Source organism: Symsagittifera roscoffensis, chromosome 6, assembly GCF_963678635.1.
Source record: "Symsagittifera roscoffensis chromosome 6, txSymRosc1.1, whole genome shotgun sequence".
NCBI lineage: Eukaryota > Metazoa > Xenacoelomorpha > Acoela > Convolutidae > Symsagittifera > Symsagittifera roscoffensis.
In genome coordinates, this window is record NC_087067.1 from 25,461,645 (window position 1) to 25,485,229 (window position 23,585).

Sequence of the window (23,585 nt, forward strand, 5' to 3'; positions counted from 1 at the left end):
CTGCTAGCTTTTGAAGTCTGAAATTAATAAGACAAATTCTGCTTCAGCATTTGAAACAAACAGTAAAAATTAAGGCGAACTACATCAGCCGTCAAAATTTCTCATATGAGAAACTTATCAGCAATTGAAAAAAAGAAGGGCTGAACGAACTTTTGATTATTCTTTAAAAAATTATCTCTTTCAGCAACTGAATCGCCGTTATACTCATTTAAAAAGTTCAAACAAAAGTCAATCTATAATTTGTAGTTTGTTTTCAACGTTTTCGAGAAAAACAATTGCAACACTTTTGCAAAGCATTGTATGCAAACGTAACTTCCTATTTTTTAAACTATTTTGAAGCCGAAGCAGATCGTTTAGGGAAATAAAAAATATTCTCTCAGTAAAAATGAAAATGAATTGAAATTAGATTGGTTGTTTTCGTTTTCTTTGATAGCTATTGAAATAACAAAAATTTAAATCAAATTTTGCTTCAGCGTCAGAAACGCACTTCTATGCAAACAGTGTGTCTGAAAACAATTAAATCAAACTATTGAATTTTTTTGTTAGATGTTAAAATATATCGCAATTGAAAAAAAGCAGGTTTTTACCAATTTTTGATTATTCGTTAATCAGTTATATGTTTCAGCAACCGAATCACCGTTTTACCCATTTAGTAAGTTCAAACAAAATCACTCATTAACATCTGGTTTGCTTGTTTTTTTTCAAGATAAACCATTGCACAACCATGGCAAACCTTTGTATACAAATGTATTTTCCTTATGGTTTTTGGCCAATTTTGAAGCGGAAACAGACCGTTCAATGAAATAAAAAATAATCGAAGAAAAAAGTTTCAGTGAAAAAGAAAACTTAACTGAAATTGGATCGGATGCTTTCATTTGGTCTGGTAGCTGTTGAATTGTTAAAAATTAATATCAGTTTCTGCTTCAGCGTCAGAATCGCCCTTCTATGCAAACAGTGAGTTTGAAAATAATTAAATCAAACTATTGAACTTTTTTGTTAGATGTTAAAATATATCGCAATTGAAAAAAGCTGGTTTTTACTATCTTTGATTATTCGTTAATCAGTTATATGTTGCAGCAACCGAATCACCGTTTTACCCATTTAGTAAGTTCAAACAAAATCACTCATTAACTTCTGGTCTGCTTGTTTTTTTTTCGAGATAAACCATTGCACAACCTTGGCAAACCATTGTATGCAAATGTATTTTCCTGATGGTCTTTTGTCAAATTTGAAGCCGTAACAGACCGTTCAATGAAATAAAAATAATCGAAGAAAAACATCCCATTGAAAAAGAAAACTTAATTGAAGTTGGATCGGATGCTTTCATTTGCTCCGGTAGCGATTGAGTTGTTAAAAATCATAATAAATTTCTGCTTCAGCGTCAGAATCGCCCTTCTATGCAAACAGTGAGTTTGAAAAAAAATAAATCAATCGATTGAACTTTTTGTTGGATGTTAAAATAGATAGCAAATGAAAAAAGCAGTTCATACCAACGTTTGAATATTCGTTAATCAGTTATATGTTTCAGCGACCGAATCACCGTTTTACCCATTTAGTAAGTCCAAACCAAATCACTCATTAACTTCTGCTTTGCTTGTTTTTTTTTCGAGAAAAACCATTGCACAATCTTGGCAAAATATTGTTTGCAAATGTATTTTCCTTATGGTTTTTGGCCATTTTGAAGCCGAAACAGACCGTTCAATGAAATAAGAATCATAAAAGAAAAACGTCTCAGTGAAAAAGAAAATTTAATTGAACCCGGATTGGATGCTTTCATTTGCTCCGGTAGTTTTGAATTGTTAAAAATCATTATAAATTTCTGCTTCAGCGTCAAAATCGCCCTTCTATGCAAACAGTGAGTTTGAAAAAAAATTAAATCAAACGATTGAACTTTTTGTCGGATGTTAAAATAGATAGCAATGAAAAAAGCAATTCTTACCAACGTTTGATTATTCGTTAATCAGTTATATGTTTCAGCGACCGAATCAACGTTTTATCCATTTAGAAAGTTCAAACAAAATCACTCATTAACTTCTGCTTTGCTTGTTTGTTTTTTCGAGAAAAACCATTGCACAATCTTGGCAAAATTTTGTTTGCAAATGTATTTTCCTGATGTTTTTTGGCCATTTTGAAGCCGAAACAGACCGTTCAATGAAATAAAAATCATAAAAGAAAAAACTCTCATTGAAAAAGAAAACTTAATTGAACCTGGATCGGATGCTTTCATTTGCTCCGGTAGTTTTGAATTGTTAAAAATCATTATAATTTTCTGCTTCAGCGTCAGAATCGCCCTTCTATACAATTGAAAAAAGCAGGTTTTTACCAATGTTTGACTATTCGTTAATCAGTTATATGTTTCAGCAACCGAATCGCCGTTTTACCCATTTTGTAAGTGCAAACAAAATCACTCATTAACATCTGATTTGCTTTTTTTTGAGATAAAACATTGCACAACCTTGGCGAACCATTGTATGCAAAAGTATTTTCCTGATGGTTTTTGGCCAAATTTGAAGCCGTAACACGTAACAGACCGTTCAATGAAATAAAAATAATCGAAGAAAAACGTCTCATTGAAAAAGAAAAACCAAATTAATTGAACCTGGATCGGATGCTTTCATTGGCTCCGGTAGCGATTGAGTTATTAAAAATCATTATAATTTTCTGCTTCAGCGTCAGAATCGCCCTTCAATGCAAACAGTGAGTTTGAAAAAAATTAAATCAAACAATTGAATTTTTTTTGTTAGATGTTGAAATATATCGCAATTGAAAAAAGCAGGTTTTTACCAATGTTTGGTTATTCGTTAATCAGTTATATGTTTCAGCAACCGAATCGCCGTTTTACCCATTTTGTAAGTGCAAACAAAATCACTCATTAACATCTGATTAGCTTTTTTTTTTTCGAGATAAAACCTTGCACAACCTTGGCGAACCATTGTATGCAAAAGTATTTTCCTGATGGTTTTTGGCCAAATTTGAAGCCGTAACAGACCGTTCAATGAAATAAAAATAATCGAAGAAAAACGTCTCATTGAAAAAGAAAAACCAAATTAATTGAACCTGGATCGGATGCTTTCATTTGCTCCGGTAGCGACTGAGTTGTTAAAAATCATTATAAACTTCTGCTTCAGCGTCAGAGTCGCCCTTCTATGCAAACAGTGAGTTTGAAAAAAATTAAATTAAACGATTGAACTTTTTGTTGGATGTTAAAATAGATAGCAATGAAAAAAGCAGTTCTTACCAACGTTTGAATATTCGTTAATCAGTTATATGTTTCAGCGACCGAATCAAAGTTTTATCCATTTAGTAAGTTCAAACAAAATCACTCATTAACTTCTGCTTTGCTTGTTTTTTTTTCGAGAAAAACCATTGCACAATCTTGGCAAAATATTGTATGAAAAAGTATTTTCCTGATGGTTTTTGGCCATTTGGAAGCCGAAACAGACCATTCAATGAAATAAAAATCATAAAAGAAAAACGTCTCATTGAAAAAAAAAACCTAATTGAACCTGGATCGGATGCTTTCATTTGCTCCGGTAGTTTTGAATTGTTAAAAATCATTAAAAATTTCTGCTTCAGCATCAGAATCGCCCTTCTATGCAAACAGTGAGTTTGAAAAAAATTAAATCAAACGATTGAACTTTTTGTTGGATGTTAAAATAGATAGCAATGAAAAAAGCAGTTCTTACCAACGTTTGAATATTCGTTAATCAGTTAAATGTTTCAGCGACCGAATCAACGTTTTATCCATTTAGTAAGTTCCAACAAAATCACTCATTAACTTCTGCTTTGCTTGTTTTTTTTTCGAGAAAAACCATTGCACAATCATGGCAAAGTATTGTATGCAAATGTATTTTCCTGATGGTTTTTGTCCATTTTGAAGCCGAAACAGACCGTTCAATGAAATAAAAATCATAAAAGAAAAACGTCTCATTGAAAAAGAAAACTTAATTGAACCTGGATTGGATGCTTTCATTTGCTCCGGTAGCTTTGAATTGTTAAAAATCATTATAATTTTCTGCTTCAGCGTCAGAATCGCCCTTCAATGCAAACAGTGAGTTTGAAAAAAATTAAATCAAACAATTGAATTTTTTTTTGTTAGATGTTAAAATATATCGCAATTGAAAAAAGCAGGTTTTTACCAATGTTTGACTATTCGTTAATCAGTTATATATTTCAGCAACCGAATCGCCGTTTTACCCTTTTTGTAAGTGCAAACAAAATCACTCATTAACATCTGATTTGCTTTTTTTTCGAGATAAAACATTGCACAACCTTGGCAAACCATTGTATGCAAATGTATTTTCCTGATGGTTTTTGGCCGAATTTGAAGCCGTAACAGACCGTTCAATGAAATAAAAATAATCGAAGAAAAACGTCACATTGAAAAAGAAAAACCAAATTAATTGAACCTGGATCGGGTGCTTTCATTTGCTCCGGTAAAGATTGAGTTTTTAAAAATCATTATAAACTTCTGCTTCAGCGTCAGAATCGCCCTTCTATGCAAACAGTGAGCTTGAAATAAAATAAATCAATCGATTGAACTTTTTGTTGGATGTTAAAATAGATAGCAAATGAAAAAAGCAGTTCTTACCAACATTTGAATATTTGTTAATCAGTTATATGTTTCAGCGACCGAATCACCGTTTTACCCATTAAGTAAGTTCAAACCAAATCACTCATTAACTTCTGCTTTGCTTGTTTTTTTTTTTTGAGAAAAACCATTGCACAATCTTGGCAAAATATTGTATGCAAATGTATTTTCCTGTTGGTTTTTGGCCATTTTGAAGCCGAAACAGACCGTTCAATGAAATAAACATCATAAAAAAATGCCTCAGTGAAAAAGAAAAACCTAATTAATTGAACTTGGATCGGATGCTTTCATTTGCTCCGGTAGTTTTGAATTTAAAAATCATTATAAACTTCTGCTTCAGCGTCAGAATTGCCCTTCTATGCAAACAGTGAACTTGAAAAAAAATAAATCAATCGATTGACCTTTTTGTTGGATGTTAAAATAGATAGCAAATGAAAAAAGCAGTTCTTACCAACATTTGAATATTCGTTAATCAGTTATATGTTTCAGCGACCGAATCACCGTTTTACCAATTTGGTAAGTTCAAACAAAATCACTCATTGACTTCTGCTTTGCTTGTTTTTTTTCGAGAAAAACCATTGCACAATCTTGGCAAAATATTGTATGCAAATGTATCTTCCTGATAGTTTTTGGCCATTTTGAAGCCGAAACAGACCGTTCAATGAAATAAACATCATAAAAAAAAACGTCTCATTGAAAAAGAGAAACCAAATTAATTGAACCTGGATCGGATGCTTTCATTTGCTCCGGTAAAGATTGAGTTGTTAAAAATCATTATAAACTTCTGTTTCAGCGTCAGAATTGCCCTTCTATGCAAACAGTAAACTTGAAAAAAAATAAATCAATCGATTGACCTTTTTGTTGGATGTTAAAATAGATAGCAAATGAAAAAAGCAGTTCTTACCAACATTTGAATATTCGTTAATCAGTTATATGTTTCAGCGACCGAATCACCGTTTTACCAATTTAGTAAGTTCAAACAAAATCACTCATTGACTTCTGCTTTGCTTGTTTTTTTTTCGAGAAAAACCATTGCACAATCTTGGCAAAATATTGTATGCAAATGTATCTTCCTGATAGTTTTTGGCCATTTTGAAGCCGAAACAGACCGTTCAATGAAATAAACATCATAAAAAAAAACGTCTCATTGAAAAAGAGAAACCAAATTAATTGAACCTGGATCGGATGCTTTCCTTTGCTCCGGTAAAGATTGAGTTGTTAAAAATCATTATAAACTTCTGCTTCAGCGTCAGAATCGCCCTTCTATGCAAACAGTGAGTTTGAAAAAAAATAAATCAATCGATTGAACTTTTTGTTGGATGTTAAAATAGATAGCAAATGAAAAAAGCAGTTCTTACCAACATTTGAATATTCGTTAATCAGTTATATGTTTCAGCGACCGAATCACCGTTTTACCCATTTAGTAAGTTCAAACCAAATCACTCATTAACTTCTGCTTTGCTTGTTTTTTTTTGAGAAAAAGCATTGCACAATCTTGGCAAAATATTGTATGCACATGTATTTTCCTGATAGTTTTTGGCCATTTTGAAGCCAAAACAGACCGTTCAATGAAATTAACATCATAAAAAATTGCCTCAGTGAAAAAGAAAAACCCAATTAATTGAACCTGGAACGGATGCTTTCATTTGCTCCGGTAGTTTTGAATTGTTAAAAATCATTATATATTTCTGCTTCAGCGTCAGAATCGCCCTTCAATGCAAACAGTGAGTTTGAAAAAAAATAAATCAAACAATTAATTTTTTTTGTTAGATGTTAAAATTTATCGCAATTAAAAAAAGCAGGTTTTTACCAATGTTTGACTATTCGTTAATCAGTTATATGTTTCAGCAACCGAATCGCCGTTTTACCCATTTTGTAAGTGCAAACAAAATCACTCATTAACATCTGATTTGCTTTTTTTTTCGAGATAAAACATTGCACAACCTTGGCAAACCATTGTATGCAAATGTATTTTCCTGATGGTTTCTGGCCAAATTTGAAGCCGTAACAGACCGTTCAATGAAATAAAAATAATCGAAGAAAAACGTCTCATTGAAAAAGAAAAACCAAATTAATTGAACCTGGATCGGATGCTTTCATTTGCTCCGGTAAAGACTGAGTTGTTAAAAATCATTATAAACTTCTGCTTCAGCGTCAGAATCGCCCTTCTATGCAAACAGTGAGTTTGAAAATAATTAAATCAAACTATTGAACTTTTTTGTTAGATGTTAAAATATATCGCAATTGAAAAAAGCTGGTTTTTACTATCTTTGATTATTCGTTAATCAGTTATATGTTTCAGCGACCGAATCACCGTTTTACCCATTTAGTAAGTTCAAACCAAATCACTCATTAACTTCTGCTTTGCCTGTTTTTTTTTGAGAAAAACCATTGCACAATCTTGGCAAAATATTGTATGCAAATGTATTTTCCTGATGTTTTTTGGCCATTTTGAAGCCGAAACAGACCGTTCAATTAAATTAGAATCATAAAAGAAAAACGTCTCATTGAAAAAGAAAACTTAATTGAACCTGGATTGGATGCTTTCATTTGCTCCTGTAGTTTTGAATTGTTAAAAATCATTATAAATTTCTGCTTCAGCGTCAGAATCGCCCTTCAATGCAAACAGTGAGTTTGAAAAAAATTAAATCAAACAATTGAATTTTTTTGTTAGATGTTAAAATATATCGCAATTGGAAAAAGCAGGTTTTTACCAATGTTTGACTATTCGTTAATCAGTTATATGTTTCAGCAACCGAATCACCATTTTACCCATTTTGTAAGTGCAAACAAAATCACTCATTAACATCTGATTTGCTTTTTTTTCGAGATAAATCATTGCACAACCTTGGCAAACCATTGTCTGCAAATGTATTTTCCTGATGGTTTTTGGTCAAATTTGAAGCCGTATCAGACCGTTCAATGAAATAAAAATAATCGAAGAAAAACGTCTCATTGAAAAACAAAAACAAAATTAATTGAACCTGGATCGGATGCTTTCATTTGCTCCTGTAGTTTTGAATTGTTAAAAATCATTATAAATTTCTGCTTCAGCGTCAGAATCGCCCTTCAATGCAAACAGTGAGTTTGAAAAAAATTAAATCAAACAATTGAATTTTTTTGTTAGATGTTAAAATATATCGCAATTGGAAAAAGCAGGTTTTTACCAATGTTTGACTATTCGTTAATCAGTTATATGTTTCAGCAACCGAATCACCATTTTACCCATTTTGTAAGTGCAAACAAAATCACTCATTAACATCTGATTTGCTTTTTTTTCGAGATAAATCATTGCACAACCTTGGCAAACCATTGTCTGCAAATGTATTTTCCTGATGGTTTTTGGTCAAATTTGAAGCCGTAACAGACCGTTCAATGAAATAAAAATAATCGAAGAAAAACGTCTCATTGAAAAACAAAAACAAAATTAATTGAACCTGGATCGGATGCTTTCATTTGCTCCGGTAGCGATTGAGTTGTTAAAAATCATTATAAACTTCTGTTTCAGCGTCAGAATCGCCGTTCTATGCAAACAGTGAGTTTGAAAAAAAATAAATCAATCGATTGAACTTTTTGTTGGATGTTAAAATAGATAGCAAATGAAAAAAGCAGTTCTTACCAACATTTGAATATTCGTTAATCAGTTATATGTTTCAGCGACCGAATCACCGTTTTACCCATTTAGTAAGTTCAAACAAAATCACTCATTAACTTCTGCATTGCTTGTTTTTTTTTCGAGAAAAACCATTGCACAATCTTGGCAAAACATTGAATGCAAATGTATTTTCCTGATGGTTTTTGGCCAGTTTGAAGCCGAAAGAGACCGTTCAATGAAATAAAAATATGAAAAGAAAAATGTCTCAGTGAAAAAGAAAAACCAAATTAATTGAACCTGGATCGGATGCTTTCATTTGCTCCGGTAGTTTTGAATTGTTAAAAATCATTATAAATTTCTGCTTCAGCGTCAGAATCGCCCTACTATGCAAACAGTGAGTTTGAAAAAAACGAAATCAAACGATTGAACTTTTGTTGGATGCTAAAATAGATAGCAAATGAAAAAAGCAGGTTTTTACCAACGTTTAAATATTCGTTAATCAGTTATATGTTTCAGCGACCGAATCACCGTTTTACCCATTTAGTAAGTGCAAACAAAATCACTCATTAATATTTGGTTTGCCTGTTTTTTTTTCGAGATGAACCATTGCAAACCCATACAACCTTGGCAAACCATTGTATGCAAATGTATTTTCCTGATGGTTTTTGGACAAATTTGAACTCGAAACAAACCGTTCAATGAAATAAAAATAATCGAAGAAAAACGTCTTATTGAAAGGAAAAATTAATTGAAATTGAATCGGATGCTTTCATTTGCTCCGGTAGCTATTGAATTGTTAAAAATCATTTTAAATTTCTGCTTCAGCGTCAGAATCGCCCTTCTATGCAAACAGTAAGTTTGAAAAAAATTAAATCAAACAATTGAACTTTTTGTTGGATGTTAAAATAGATAGCAAATGAAAAAAGCCATTCTTACCAACGTTTGAATATTCGTTAATCAGTTATATGTTTCAGCGACCGAATCACCGTTTTACCCATTTAGTAAGTTCAAACAAAATCACTCATTGACTTCTGATTTGCTTGTTTTTTTTCGAGAAAAACCATTGCACAATCTTGGCAAAATAATGTATGCGAATGTATTTTCCTGATGTTTTTTGGCCATTTTGAAGCCGAAACAGACCGTTCAATGAAATAAAATTAATCGAAGAAAAACGTCTCAAGGAAAAGTAAAACTTAATTGAAATTGGATCGGATGCTTTCATTTGCTCCGGTAGTTATTGATTGTTCAAAATCCTTATAAATTTCTGCTTCAGCGTCAGAATCGCCCTTCTATGCAAACAGTGAGTTTGAAAAAAAATAAATCAATCGATTGAACTTTTTGTTGGATGTTAAAATAGATAGCAAATGAAAAAAGCAGTTCATACCAACGTTTGAATATTCATTAATCAGTTATATGTTTCAGCAACCGAATCACCGTTTTACCCATTCAGTAAGTTCAAACAGAATCACACAATAACTTCCGGTTTGTTTGATAATTTTTTTCGAGAAAAATCATTGCGCAACTTTGGCAAATCTTTGTATGCAAATGTTTTTTCCTGATGTTTTTTTAACTATTTTTGAAGCCGAAACAGACGGTTAAATGAAATAAAATTAAGTGATAAAAAACTTCTTATACAAATTGAAAATTTAATTGGAATTGGATCGGATGCTTTCATTTGCTCCTGTAGCTATTGAATTGTTAAAAAATCTATGTATACTGTGAGTTTGGCGAGAATTAAATCAAACTATTAAGTTTTTTGTTAGATGTAAATTATTTCCCAATTGAAAGATAGCAGAAATTGACAATTGTTTGATTATTCGTTAATCAATTATATGTGTCAGCAACCGAATCGCCGTTTTACCTATTTAGTAAGTTCAAACAAAGTCGCTCATTAAATTTTTTTGAAGAGAAGCTCTTTTGAGAAAAAGCATTGCAGATATTGCACATGTGGTAAAGCGTTGTATGCAAACGTGTTTTTCTAAATTTTTTGACTAATTTTGAAGCCGAAACAGAATGTTCAATGAATTGATGATATGAACATAAGTGAAAAAAAAACCTGGTTCAGATTTGAAATTGGTTCGGATGCTTTCATCCGCTCTGATAGCTAATGAATTGTTAAAAAACAAAACTGATTTTTGATTCTGCATGAGAATTAAGTTAAACTATTGGGTTTTTTGTTAGATATGAAAATAAAATACAATTGAGGAAATAGCAGCGTTGTACCAAAGTTTGATTTTTCGTTAATAATTATTTGTTTCAACAACCGAATCACCGTTTTACCCAATTAGTAAATTCAAACAAAGTCGCCCATCAACTAAAACAAAGTCGCGGCGAAAAATTGTATTGAAAGGTATCATCCTAAATAAAAATAAAGGAAGAAAAGCCTATATTTCAAAATGAAAAACTGTTTCACTTGGATGGAATACTTTCATCTGCTCTGCTAGCTCTTGAATTGTTAAAAAACACACTTTCTCCTTCAGCGTCAGAATTACCCCTCTATCCAAACAGTAAGTTTGAAGAAATTTAATCAAAATACTTAACTTTTTATTAGATGATAATTTAAATCAAAATTGAAAAAATAGCAGAGCTGTTCTAACGTTTCATTATACGTCAATAACTTGTATGTTTTGGCAACGGAATCGCCGTTGTATCTAAATAGTGAATTAAAAAAAAACAAAGAAATGAATTAACGAATAACTTTGTTTTCACTTAGATATGTTTCTGTCTGATATAATATATGACAGAATTTAGGCGTTTACAACTCAATTTTGTTTTTAACAACAAAATCGTCAATTGACTCATGTAATAAGTTTAAGCAAAGTTGCTCATTGATTTCTGGTTTTCGTTTCATCATTTTTTGAGAAAATCCATTGCCCAATTTGGTAAAATATTATAGACGAATATTTTTTCCCAATTTTATGAAACTTTTTTCAGTCAAAACAGACTGCTAGATAAAATTGAGTTACTCAATTACAAATTTTTTTTATCCAAATTGATTTATCATTTGAAAATGGATGCTTTCATCTACTCTGCTAGATTTTGAATTCTGAAATAAGTAGTCGATTTCTGTCAGAATCGCCCTTCTACCCACACATTGAATAAAAGGAGAAAAAATCAAATGACAATTTTTGCTCACAAATTAGAAAATAAATTTAAAAAAACTAGCAAGGCTGAGCTAACATTTGATTATACATTCATCAAAAAATTTTCAGCATCCGAATCGCCGTTTTATCTAAACAGGCAGTTCAATTTTATGAAGACGTGAGTTACTAGATAAGTTTGCGTTTACTTAGAAAAACGATTAATCTTGATAACATTTTTCTCATTTTCGACCCAATTACGTTTTTGCAACAGAATTATCTTTTTACCAATATTAAGTTCAATTAAAATCGCTGATTGTTTTTTGGTTTTGTTTTTTCATTTTTGATGAAAAACATTTTGCTTTTCTTACAAAGTATTCAAAAGCATTTTCCTGAGCTTCTCCGAGAAAAATAAATTCAAAGCAGGCTGCTCGATGAAATCTAAATAACTGAATTAGGAAAAAATGTCATCCGAGACAAAAAAAAATTGGAGTTACTTACTCTCATCTGCTCTGCTAGCAATTGATTTGTTGAAACTATCAGTCATACACTGCTAGAGCGTCATACACTTATAGATACTTCTAATCAAACGGTAAATTTCAGGAGAGCAAAATCAATCATCAAGTTTTATGTTCGCTGAAAAAATAAATCGCAAACCGAAAAAATAGCAAAAATGCAGCAACACTTGTGTGTTTTATAATTAGATTTATGTTTCGGCAACTGAATCACCATTGGATCTCATAAATGAGATTAGATTTTTAAGTTTGAGTTTTGGCAAAATTTTTATCATTCAATTAATAAAAACAAGTCATGACCAAGTGTCAAACTTGATTAATTATTCAGTTAGTTGAAAAAGTTTTTATCTGATCTGCTATTTTATATGTACTGCTTAATTTATTCGAACTACAAAAGTATTCCTTTCGATTTTCAGGCATCGAGTCGTGCTATACCTAAATCGTGGTATATGACACAAATCAACAGTTTTCAACAATTTAAAAAAATTGATGTTTTATATTGTCAGTATACGCAAGGGTCGGTCAAAATCCTGGTGGAAAATTATTTTTTTTCAGCAATCAAATAATCATTTCAAAAATCCTGAGAGAAAAATCTAATTTACTCATTTGTTTTCAGCAGAAAACTAGCAAAACTAATCAGCAGAGCATAAAATATACGTCTTGGGTTTCGAAAAAGACTTCAAATGGATAGTTCGCCGAATGAAATAGTGTTAATATAATCGAAATAAACTTCAGCCGTTCGTGAATTTACTTTAGATGTTAATTTCATCTGCGCACTACTTGTTATCAATATTTGTTGGTTAAACATCAATCTGTATTTTAGCTTCAAAAACGTTTTTCTATACACAAACTAATTTCGAGGAAAAAATTTAAAGCCGAACAATTTCTTTTGTTGAGAAAATAATACCGATGGCCAAAAAAACATGCAAACTGATGTATTAAAGCAGCAATTGTCATTTTATCCATTTCATGGTCTTGATCAAACTCAGTCTTCACAAAGCCAATGAGTTATTGTGTTTTTGATCTAAAATTATCCAGAATTGCTTAAATCGCCAAAATTGCTTAAACTGCTTAAATTTCTTGTCCACAGAAAATTTCCCATCTTGATTTTAGCAAAACAAAACTTCCTTTAAAAAATTTCTGCACCGTTTTATATAAAATAACTGATGTAAACTATATATGTTACCATCTAAGTTGGTACAAATTACTCAATTTGGAACAAAATTTTTTCTGATTTGAATAGCTCTTGTTGGAGAATTGAATAGTTTTTCGTACTTACATGAAATATGGAGTTTTGCAAATATATGTCATTTGCCTAACAAAATTTGTCCTTGAATGCTGATAAAGAAAATAACATTCCCAGGTTTTTGGCACAATAGTGTTTTTTCATCAGCGCGTGAACCTGTAGCGCGCGAAAATCAAAAAGTAATCCACTCAAATGAATAGTTTGATGATGTAAAATATTTTCCTCGAGTAACTTTTGCCACCTGTAGCTCCGATGGAGATTTTTTTAGAACAAAACTTTACTCAAGTTTCAAATTTAAAAGAATAAGTAAGTTAAATCAATTTTGTTGAGGCTTTGATTGATTCACTACATGGCAAAAAATCCATTTGATCAAGTTGAAAAAAACTTAGGGCAAAAAAAAAATAAATTGTTTCTACTGTAATGACCGGTATAAATACACACTTACTCAATTTATGTATCGCTACCCTAAATGCGGGTTATCATCTAGTTTAATGTTTAGGTTTTAAAAAAAATACCATATCATCTATTGAATATCAAGCAGTCCCTAGTCGATCAAGGGAGGTTATCTTGCAAGATCTTGCAAGAATCTTGCAAGATTCTTTTAAAGAGGATGCATCTCTTTAAAAGATCTTGCAAGATTCTTGCAAGATCTTGCAAGATAACCTCCTTTAAAGATAACCTTTTTTTTGCAAGATCTTTAAAGATACAATTTTTTTGGGCAAAAACAGCTTTACACGCGAAGACAACCAAGTAGCGTTCGTGGAAGAAGGAAGCAATCTTAGCTACGCAAACATACACACAGCCCGCTAGGCGGTTGCCCCCAGAAAGCTTCTTTTTTTAAACTTTTTTTGTGATAGGCGGCTATCTTCAAGTTTTGATCGACGACTTCTTATACCTTAATCTCTCAAAATAGGAAAAACACAATTTACATCAATTGAGAGCATAAATTTAAAGAAATAAAAACAGGTAAAGATTAAGCACAAGATTGCAAAGGAGTAATGAACGCAAGTAAACATTAAAAAATAACACTGACGTTGTTGAAAAATCTCAACTTTCAAAACTCAAAGAAAAAAATAGAAGCCCTTTAAGCTCTTTAAATTTCTAGAACAATTTATGATGGGCGCTTTTTTGATAACATGAACCCGACTTGAGAAAACTGGATCAATAAGTAAAGTTTTTATTCTCTGGAAATCTAAAAAGTAAATTCCACTTTCAAAACTAGAAATCGATAGTCGAAAAAACTAAATATCCCCGGTTTGAACTAATTAAAGCAATTTGTCACAAAAATTTTTTGGCCAATAATCCTTCAATTTTCGCAAACCAGTAGCCGCAATAATTGCGAATAAATTAAAAAGATTTGATTGGTTGATACTTTTAATCTCATTGAATAAATTAACAACAAATATGCGACTACTTTTTAACGCATGATTTTTGTCTAATTTTATTCGTTAAGCATTTATTTGAAGTGATGCAAGTAAATTTTTGAGATCAATTCGAAAAAGTTTTGGATTCTCGTTCTAGAAACGATTTTTTTGATCTTACACCTAATTTCTGTTATTTTTTTTGTGTTTTTCGACAGAAATTTTGGGATGGAGAAAATAAGGAACCTCCAACCCCCTTCGTCCGCTCTAACGATCAATAGAGCTTTTCTATCAAATTACAATTGACCCCCTAAAAAGTTTTCTTAAGGCAGTTGGCTCAACAACTTGGCTTGAAAAATTGTTTGAAATAAAAGCTGCGATAGTGGTCGGAACAATTCCCTGCTATATTTTTGGTTGCATCAAAAGAGAGTCTGTTTTATGTTTCAGCTACCGAATCACCATTTTCTCCAAATTGTGAGTCGAATATTTTACAAAATTAAAGAAGGCTTAAATATGTTTTAAAATATTGCTTCTTAATTGTAAACTTTTTTGTCGAACAATTAGAAAGGCAGGCTATTTACTGGCAGCTTTTTGAACTAAGTCTTATACATATGGTGTGTCTGCAGTTCTGACAGTTCTGGCTGTGTTTCTGACTGGTTTTGAACCTTTGGGTCGGCAGGGGGTCGAATCCCAAAAAAACGGCGTCCACACCACCCCCCCCCCCCCGCAGTTTAAATCGGTCTTACAAAAATGCCACAATGCCGCCACCTCTCTTTCTGCTTCTGATAGAACTTTCCAAGTGTTTGGTGTCATCTTAGAGAAAAGATGTTACTATCGTGTTCGTTTTTTTCATTTTTTGGTGGAGCAAATTGCTGTAATCAAGATTGTTTGCCAATATTTGCAATTCATCAAGTTTTTTGACAATAACGTGTGTTCTGTCTGAGTTACACAATTTTCGATGTCTATTGCTGATTACCCTAAAAGTTCTTGTTGGCTTCGTTTCTCTTCCCACTGCTTTTTGTCATATAAAACAAAATCTAACATAACTGCGCCCTGTGAAGCTTTTCAAAAAGATATTATACGAAAAAAATGAATAATTAAAAATCAATAACTTTTAATCACACAACAGAACTGTGAGTTGTTTGTATCTGTGCGAAGCAATGATAGAACTGCGTTAGAGGGTATGTTTGAATTCTCAAGAAAATAGGTTTTTAAAAGATTAGTTTTGTTTGTCAAGAAGTTCTTACTTACAGAATGAGAAGAACTTGGCTTTTTAGAGCTACATAAAACTAATTTATGTATCAGTTTCTCGTTTTGAACCGGTCGCGTAATCACAACTTGATTGGAGTCTGCTCGCCCTCTCATCGGCGGGACAGAATTTACAAAATCTAAAACTTTTAATTCCAACTGAACTGCTATTTTGGTCATTAATAAGACGTGAACTCACAACCATTCAAATGACAGCCCACAAACGCACAAGCTTGACATTTGAAAAACAATGCAAGAAAATCAAAGTTTTATGTTATTGTATCATTAATTGTTAAAAAAACTAAAATGAAACTATTTTGCCATGTTAGGTAAACTTTTTAAACTAGTTGGCCTAATTAATTCCGCTTGATCATACAATCAAATATATTGCCTAATTGATTACTCGAACCCTTCAAAACAAGAAACTTTCGGGAGGCTTCTCTGAACTATGGATGCAAGTTTTCTTAGTTGAATTTTTATTTTCTTCTTAATTTAAACCTCTCAAAAACTGCGTCACTGTCAGCAAAATATCGCCAGGCAGTATGTGGCACTATTTATTTCACTCGTAAAAAAATTTGAGGTTAATTAATTTTTTTTTGAAAAAGTTAAGATGTCGAACAAAATGTGAAGAGTAAAAAAAGTTTGAAGTTATTTTTTTTTTGAAAAATTAAGTGTGTCAGTAGTTACTTCTATAGAGTTTCTCGTGGTGAAAGGTACTGAAACCGCGTCTAGACAATTCGGCCAAAAACAATCTTTTATAAGCTCGAAGTTTCATCCCTTGAAACTGCTTTGATTTTTTTCCCGAAACTTCAAGTTTTTGCGTGATCATTTGGCAAAACCCCTGGTTTTATGATTTTTATCTGACAAAAATTATAAATTGAGTCTGTAGCTGACATTGTAACCTCCAGCAAAACTTTGAATATGAGCGCCCAATTTTCAAAAATCATATTTGATTTGAAATTAAAAATGTTTACAGTGTCTTTACCACAAAGTTTCAGCCTAATCGAAATATGAAAGCACAAGACAATTCCTCCAGTTCTGGTTGCAAAATTCTTTTGAACAGTCTCTCTTACTTATTTAACGACACCAATTTGAGGCAGACCATCCGTGACTTTTTTTATTTCAGAAATGAAATTATTTTGCCATGTTAGGTAAACTTTTTAAACTAGTTGGCCTAATTAATTCCGCTTGATCATACAATCAAATATATTGCCTAATTGATTACTCGAACCCTTCAAAACAAGAAACTTTCGGGAGGCTTCTCTGAACTATGGATGCAAGTTTTCTTAGTTGAATTTTTATTTTCTTCTTAATTTAAACCTCTCAAAAACTGCGTCACTGTCAGCAAAATATCGCCAGGCAGTATGTGGCACTATTTATTTCACTCGTAAAAAAATTTGAGGTTAATTAATTTTTTTTTGAAAAAGTTAAGATGTCGAACAAAATGTGAAGAGTAAAAAAAGTTTGAAGTTATTTTTTTTTTTGAAAAATTAAGTGTGTCAGTAGTTACTTCTATAGAGTTTCTCGTGGTGAAAGGTACTGAAACCGCGTCTAGACAATTCGGCCAAAAACAATCTTTTATAAGCTCGAAGTTTCATCCCTTGAAACTGCTTTGATTTTTTTCCCGAAACTTCAAGTTTTTGCGTGATCATTTGGCAAAACCCCTGGTTTTATGATTTTTATCTGACAAAAATTATAAATTGAGTCTGTAGCTGACATTGTAACCTCCAGCAAAACTTTGAATATGAGCGCCCAATTTTCAAAAATCATATTTGATTTGAAATTAAAAATGTTTACAGTGTCTTTACCACAAAGTTTCAGCCTAATCGAAATATGAAAGCACAAGACAATTCCTCCAGTTCTGGTTGCAAAATTCTTTTGAACAGTCTCTCTTACTTATTTAACGACACCAATTTGAGGCAGACCATCCGTGACTTTTTTTATTTCAGATTAATAGTCTAATTTAATCATGACTAATACTCCTCGAAATTTTTTAAAAAAATTTATGTATTTGTTATTTGTTTGTTTTTCAGTGTCAATCTCAATTGATGGTTCCAACTCTAGTACCATTGGAGTATTGTGCTTGGGTATCCCTGAGAGTCCTTTTTGTCCACGCAACACCACAGACTCTCGGAACGGGACACGACCAGCCGAAGGGACCCCCGTGACGCCAGAAGGATATGAAGGAGTCGTTGCTATAACAGGGCTACTCCCTGGATCATATTACGTAATAACAGCCCATGACGGGTTCAGTACTGAGAGCACTGACGGATGCACACGTAAGGTTCTTTATATGTCATACTTCAAATTCTGAATCGATTGAATTGTGGGTAAGAATTGTACAGTTGAGTTGTAAGTCTTCAGCAAAGCAGAGACGCTGGGAGTATAGCTTACTTTAATTGAACACACTTGGACACCTATTTAGTCGATCAATTTTAGAGTCGTTCAATTTATGCTAATTTTTGCCAAATCGTTCGAAAAATGGCACGTTGGGTTGAACACATATTTTTGGTCTGAATTGGTTTAACTCTAAAGTTTGAGCGGCGCCGGTAAAACTTCTTGCTAATCATGTCAAAACATATTGTTGAGTTATTGTTGAGTTGAAAAGCTTGAATCGAGACGTAATGAGCAACATTTGATTGATAAAAAAAACGAAAATTGTTTCCGCACAAAATTTCCATGGATGTTGAATTTTTTTTTGAGAATTTTCTCCTAAATTTGTTCAATCCAGTCAGATTACTGCCCTGATCAGTACTCAGTTGCGAATTGCAAGGGATGAGGACACATCAACAACTATTGAGAAAATATTAAGAAAGAACTCTCCTAAAAGCGATCAACGCCTTGGTTCAGATTTGTTGCTACAGCGAAATTCATCTGAGCCAGCAGAGCTGGGCTGTTCTCCATCTTTTATTGTCATCCTGCGCAGGAATACTTTCTGCCACTTTTAATTTCAGCTCAAAGCCATCTAAACCGGTGCGATTCCATTTTTTACTTTTGATACTTCTCAATAAGTCTGTTTGTTCAACGAAGATCAACGTCTCAAGCATGCCCGCATCTAAGAAAAATGGGAAAAAAATCAATGAATTTTGTAGTTTAATTGTTATTTATGTAATAGATTCCCTTGTTGCACTCAGACATCAAAATGGAATAAAAAATCGTTTATAATCCGTTGTATTTTATCAAATTTAAACCTAACTATGAACCATTTAAAATCACTTATATTGAATTTTTTCCGATTTATTGCTGTTTCGCATCGTACACAGTTTTGCAAGAATTTCTGCATTCATTCAAAGATTTATGCATAAATTTTGCATTTTGCAAAAAAAATGTACGGCCTAACCGCTCCGCCCTAACGTTTACCCCTTTGCCCTCTTACAAACCCCCCACCACAAAGTCACAAAGTTTGCAATTTTACGGAAACTGAACTAGTTGCAGATTGCCACGGAGGAGGAACTGAGGTGCATGTAGTGACTGCAGCTGGGATTCTACAGCACGTTTGGCTCTTTAGAGTCACTATTGAATACAGAACAAAAGCATGAGATGGTCACGGCCATCAGCGTAGAAGTGTTTCCGGGAGTGTTACAAACTGAACAGAAGTATATTGGAAAATGGAGAGAAGCTATAAAGGCAGGAAAGAACATTCGGCAGAGTAAAGCTTATCGCATACCTACGGGAGCGCGATACCTAATGGGATCGACGATGGCTCCGATGTGCAAAAATCGATGTGCTGTGCACTCTGTGGCAGTGGATGTGAAGAGTACAAGGAAGATTGTGGACCAAGCCTTCTCAGTGCCGAAATGTGTAAGACTGGCGAGAATGTCGGAGAAATCCTACGATTTGCTATGTAAGATGTTTGCAGCAGTACCAGAAAGAACCAGGGAAGAGTTAGAACTGATACTGGGAAAGAAGTTCATGGGAGAGAAAGAGAAGAGATGTTGGAGGAAGACTTAGAGAGAAACATGACGTTGTGCCTCACAAAAGCTTCTGCCGAAACAGAGAAAATAATGTTGATCCTCTACCTTGTTGCAAACAAAGAGTAGAAGAGCAGAAGTGTTGGAGGACTGCCTCCAACAGCGTCAGAATAGCTACCGACGTGTTGCAAGACACTGAGACCGAAAGTGCGGAGTCAATGTCACAGGAGGAAGAGATGGAGCATTGCCAAATAGCCGAAAAACAAGATGCAAAAAAAAACAGAAATATTAGAAGAACTTAGAAGTTTTAGAACTTTTAAACGACAAAAACAGAGAAGCAAACAAAGAAGAAAACAAAAAAGTGAACAAAAAAGTGAACAAAGAAGTGAACAAAGAAGCAACGAAGGAGAAGATGTTAAAACGCAGAATTGCTTATGTGAGAAAAACTCAATGAGAAACTAAGCAACTAAGCTACCAATTGAAACTGAACGAAAGGAAACTTTTAGTTGATTTTTCAGGTTAAAGAATTTGTTGCATTTATAAATTTGCTTTGAAACTTTAGTTAGTGTCTTTGGAGACTTTTAGTATTTATCTAGAGAGGCTTTAGTGAAGAGTATATTAAATATTCTAGCCTGCATGATTGTTTTGAATCGACTAAGACAAATGATCACTTTGTGGTGATATGAAGGGCTTGGGTAATCTCTTGGAGAGGGAGATTATTTCATTGTTCCTTCAAAACATCACATTCCTGAATTTTAATATTCAGGACCAATAACAACTAAATTTCCAAAGGGAAGAAACATAGTAGGATACTTTTAGTTTGTTGGTTGGCAGGACCGTCCTGCGTCCCAACATTTTTTTGAACCTAGGAGAAAAAGTTTTAATTCCAGACCATGGCACTAAAAGTCAGAAAAGATGTTTTATCTTAACCATATTCTTAAAAATGCACAGTAGTGAAAAAAAATTGGAAGGCTATAACAGTGTAGTATGATGCCACTTATATTCTGCGGTGAGTCGACGTGATGTGGATAAAAGTGATTTCATGCATTTTGTAAATTCTGCTCGATGGCACTGTACCATTTTGATGAATACTGCGAGACGCAATGAGAACCTTGACCGGGCTGTCCAGGAGTATGTGACATTCGACCAGAATGCCTTCAAAATGCATTCCGGATTCGAAATTTTAACATAGCATCTAAGTGGGAAGGTCGGAGGTTTCGATGAATTAGTGGTGCTAGTTGGACGATTGAGCGAATCAGGAATGGTTAATTTGGCGTGACATGCTAATTTTTAAATTTTCGTTTCCGGCGTGAAAGACACGTAGCAATTTTCTTTTTCGCCAAAATTGAAAACGTGAGAAAACACAACAACATTATTCGTTGAAAGAGACGAGAGGAGAAATAAATACGAGAAATACGAATATTATAGTGATTAACAACCCTTCCGAGTTGTTACGACTGTGCCGCCACATTTTTACAAAGCAACTTCCGAGAACCGGGAAGAGTGTTGGGACTATCTGACCAGCCTTTCGGAAAGAATATAAGACTATTCTTCGTCCAGATTCAAGAATCCGGAAGGGTCTCGGGAGAGAACTGTAACTCTTTATTTTAATAACTTTTAGTCATTTTCAGATAATGAGAAGCTAGGAGTTCAGTAAAAGGGTTGATGCATCTCCGATGAGACTGATGATTTTTATCTACTGAAAAAAATACCGTAATATAATAAGTAAGTAGTAGCCCTGTTTTTAGGAGTGACCTCGTGGTCTGGGGATACTGAGACCCAGCCATGAGCTCACTATTTTTGCATGTAATTGAATTAATCTGAGCGTTCTGGCCGAAGCCGGAAACAGTAACGTTTTTGTCGACCCGATGTTTAAAGGACCACACAAAGAACTGGATTTGGTAGAGACGGTTAAAAGCATGTAGAGCTGTGTTTAGACGCTAGCCAGTCGTTTTACAACCTAACTTTATTTTCCGTCGATATGTTTTTCCGGTCGAATGTTACCGAGATGTTTTTACAAACCCCCCAATCACAAACTTCTCGCAAATTTCTAAACCAAATTTCAAAACTTAAGCATTCTCAAAAGGCAAGACGATTCGGTTAACCGCTCCACCCTAACGTTTACCCCTTTGCCCTCTCACAAACCCCCTACCACAAAGTTTGCAATTTTACACCCCTTCCACCCCCTGTTTTTTGAAAAGAAGTACAGAAGTGCCCTTTCTGGTTGATTTGGGCGAAAAAATGCATTACTTGGCTAGCGACTGCTTGCAAAACAGTCCACCTACAATTTTATGTTGAGTCTTGCGATACAGCATGCTTATTTTGACTCTATGCTTCTGCAACAACATAAGCAATTGACGATATTATTCGGAAACACAGTACTGAAAGCGAAAACGGAAACGGAACTAATTGCAGATTGTCACGGAGGAACTGAGGTGAATCTAGTGACTGCACTAGGATTCTACAGAATGTTTGGTTCTTTAGAGTCACTATTGAATCTAGAACAAACGCCTGAGATGGTTTTGGCCATCAGCGTAGAAATGTTTCTGGGAGTGTTGCAAACTGAACAGAAGTAAAGTGGAAAGTGGAGAGAAGCTATAGAGGCAGAAATGAACATACAGTCTTACACTTTTCGGCATTCTCAGTGCCGAAAAGTGTAAGACTGGCGAGAATGTCGGAGAAATCCTACGAGTTGCTATGTAGGATGTTTGCAGCAGAACCAGAAAGAACCAAGGAAGAGTTAGAACCGGTACTTGGAAAGAAGTTCATGGGATACAATAAGTGGGAACTTTAGTGATTTTGAAAGAGGGAAGCAGAAAGGATCAATGGCAACAGGTGACACCTCAGTAGATGAAAACGACGAAATCCACCGAGTAATGCTTGAAGTGAAACCACTACTGGAAGCGTCGGGGAAGCGTAATTGGAAGAGCATCATGTTGACCTTGTCATTGCTTGCTACAAACTTGGTGGTATCCCGGTCGCAGTAATCTGGTGTTGATCTGGGATTCTGGAGAGCTGCTCTCCTATACCAGATTCATCACAGCCCATAACGATAGCGATAGTTGGAGTTATGATGGCAATCCGATGGCTGGAAGCTCATGTGAAGGAGAACAATCGACAGGAGATGCCGACGAGAGAACAATTACAGGAACTGGATTGTCTAAAAGATGTCGATCTTTTTGAGCCAATGTGCAAAATCTTGAACATTCCGATGGAAGTGAAGAAGATATGGGCCAGGAGACGACTGATGCCATGGTTTAGAGCCAAAATGACTGCATGTTTGTACGAGTATGTCATGAAGCATATGTCGAAGCACAGCAGGGTGTACAGTGCATATCAGCTGGGCATCGGAGCAGGAGCTTTCAAGCGAGCTTTTGTAACTCATCGGAATGCAGTGACTACCGCAGTGAAAATTGTTTTTCCTCTTTCATAAGCCATGGCAAAAAACTCAAGTTTTTCAAGGGAACTCCAGAGCGGGTAACCATATGGTAACCAGATTTAACAGAATCTGAACCAGATCCAAAACTGGATATCTGGAAACTCTCGGTTATTATTCAAGCTATAAGACTTTTTGAAGCCGTTTGTGAAGCACAATGGAGAGACCCATTTTTTAGCACAAAGTTTCATATACTTACCTAGTAATTAATCTAATTCAGGTCTGAAATAGCCTTTTGCCGAACCTTATCTCAGATTTGAAATGGGTTGTGAAATTTTAAAATAACCTTGGATACTTTCGGAATGGGTTATTTCAGTTCTAATTTCAGGTCTGAAGCTTTGTTTTTCATGGTTATTTCAGATCTGAGAAAATTTATTTCGGATCTGTTTTTTAGATCTGGAGTATTGTTTTTCATGGTTGTTTCCGATCTAAAATAAAAATCAAAAATTGTTGTGACAATTTTTTGCTATTATAATTCTGTACTTTATAGTTTCTGATAGTAACTAGATGGTACTTAGCAAAATCTCTAATCAGCAAAATAACTAGCAAACTCTCTAATCAAAGACTGCTCTCAAAGCATGAGATAAAGCGTAGGTATGACT

At 33.7% G+C, this 23,585-nt stretch overlaps 2 protein-coding genes across 2 annotated transcripts in view; one reads left to right on the forward strand and one right to left on the reverse strand.

Annotated features, from left to right (window-relative positions):
- LOC134847533 (chromodomain-helicase-DNA-binding protein 1-like) overlaps positions 1 to 23,585 on the reverse strand; it is a 118,267-nt gene that overhangs the window by 93,058 nt on the left and 1,624 nt on the right. The window lies entirely within an intron of this gene.
- Positions 1 to 23,585, forward strand: part of LOC134848663 (uncharacterized) — a 105,985-nt gene that overhangs the window by 831 nt on the left and 81,569 nt on the right. The window contains exons 3-15 of the mRNA XM_063866181.1: positions 928 to 954; positions 1,380 to 1,406; positions 3,577 to 3,603; positions 3,725 to 3,751; positions 4,025 to 4,051; positions 6,894 to 6,920; positions 8,554 to 8,580; positions 8,703 to 8,729; positions 9,012 to 9,038; positions 9,161 to 9,187; positions 9,609 to 9,635; positions 14,836 to 14,862; positions 17,670 to 17,915. Coding sequence (XP_063722251.1) covers positions 928 to 954; positions 1,380 to 1,406; positions 3,577 to 3,603; positions 3,725 to 3,751; positions 4,025 to 4,051; positions 6,894 to 6,920; positions 8,554 to 8,580; positions 8,703 to 8,729; positions 9,012 to 9,038; positions 9,161 to 9,187; positions 9,609 to 9,635; positions 14,836 to 14,862; positions 17,670 to 17,915 — 570 coding nt within the window. The remainder of the gene's footprint in view (positions 1 to 927; positions 955 to 1,379; positions 1,407 to 3,576; positions 3,604 to 3,724; positions 3,752 to 4,024; positions 4,052 to 6,893; positions 6,921 to 8,553; positions 8,581 to 8,702; positions 8,730 to 9,011; positions 9,039 to 9,160; positions 9,188 to 9,608; positions 9,636 to 14,835; positions 14,863 to 17,669; positions 17,916 to 23,585) is intronic.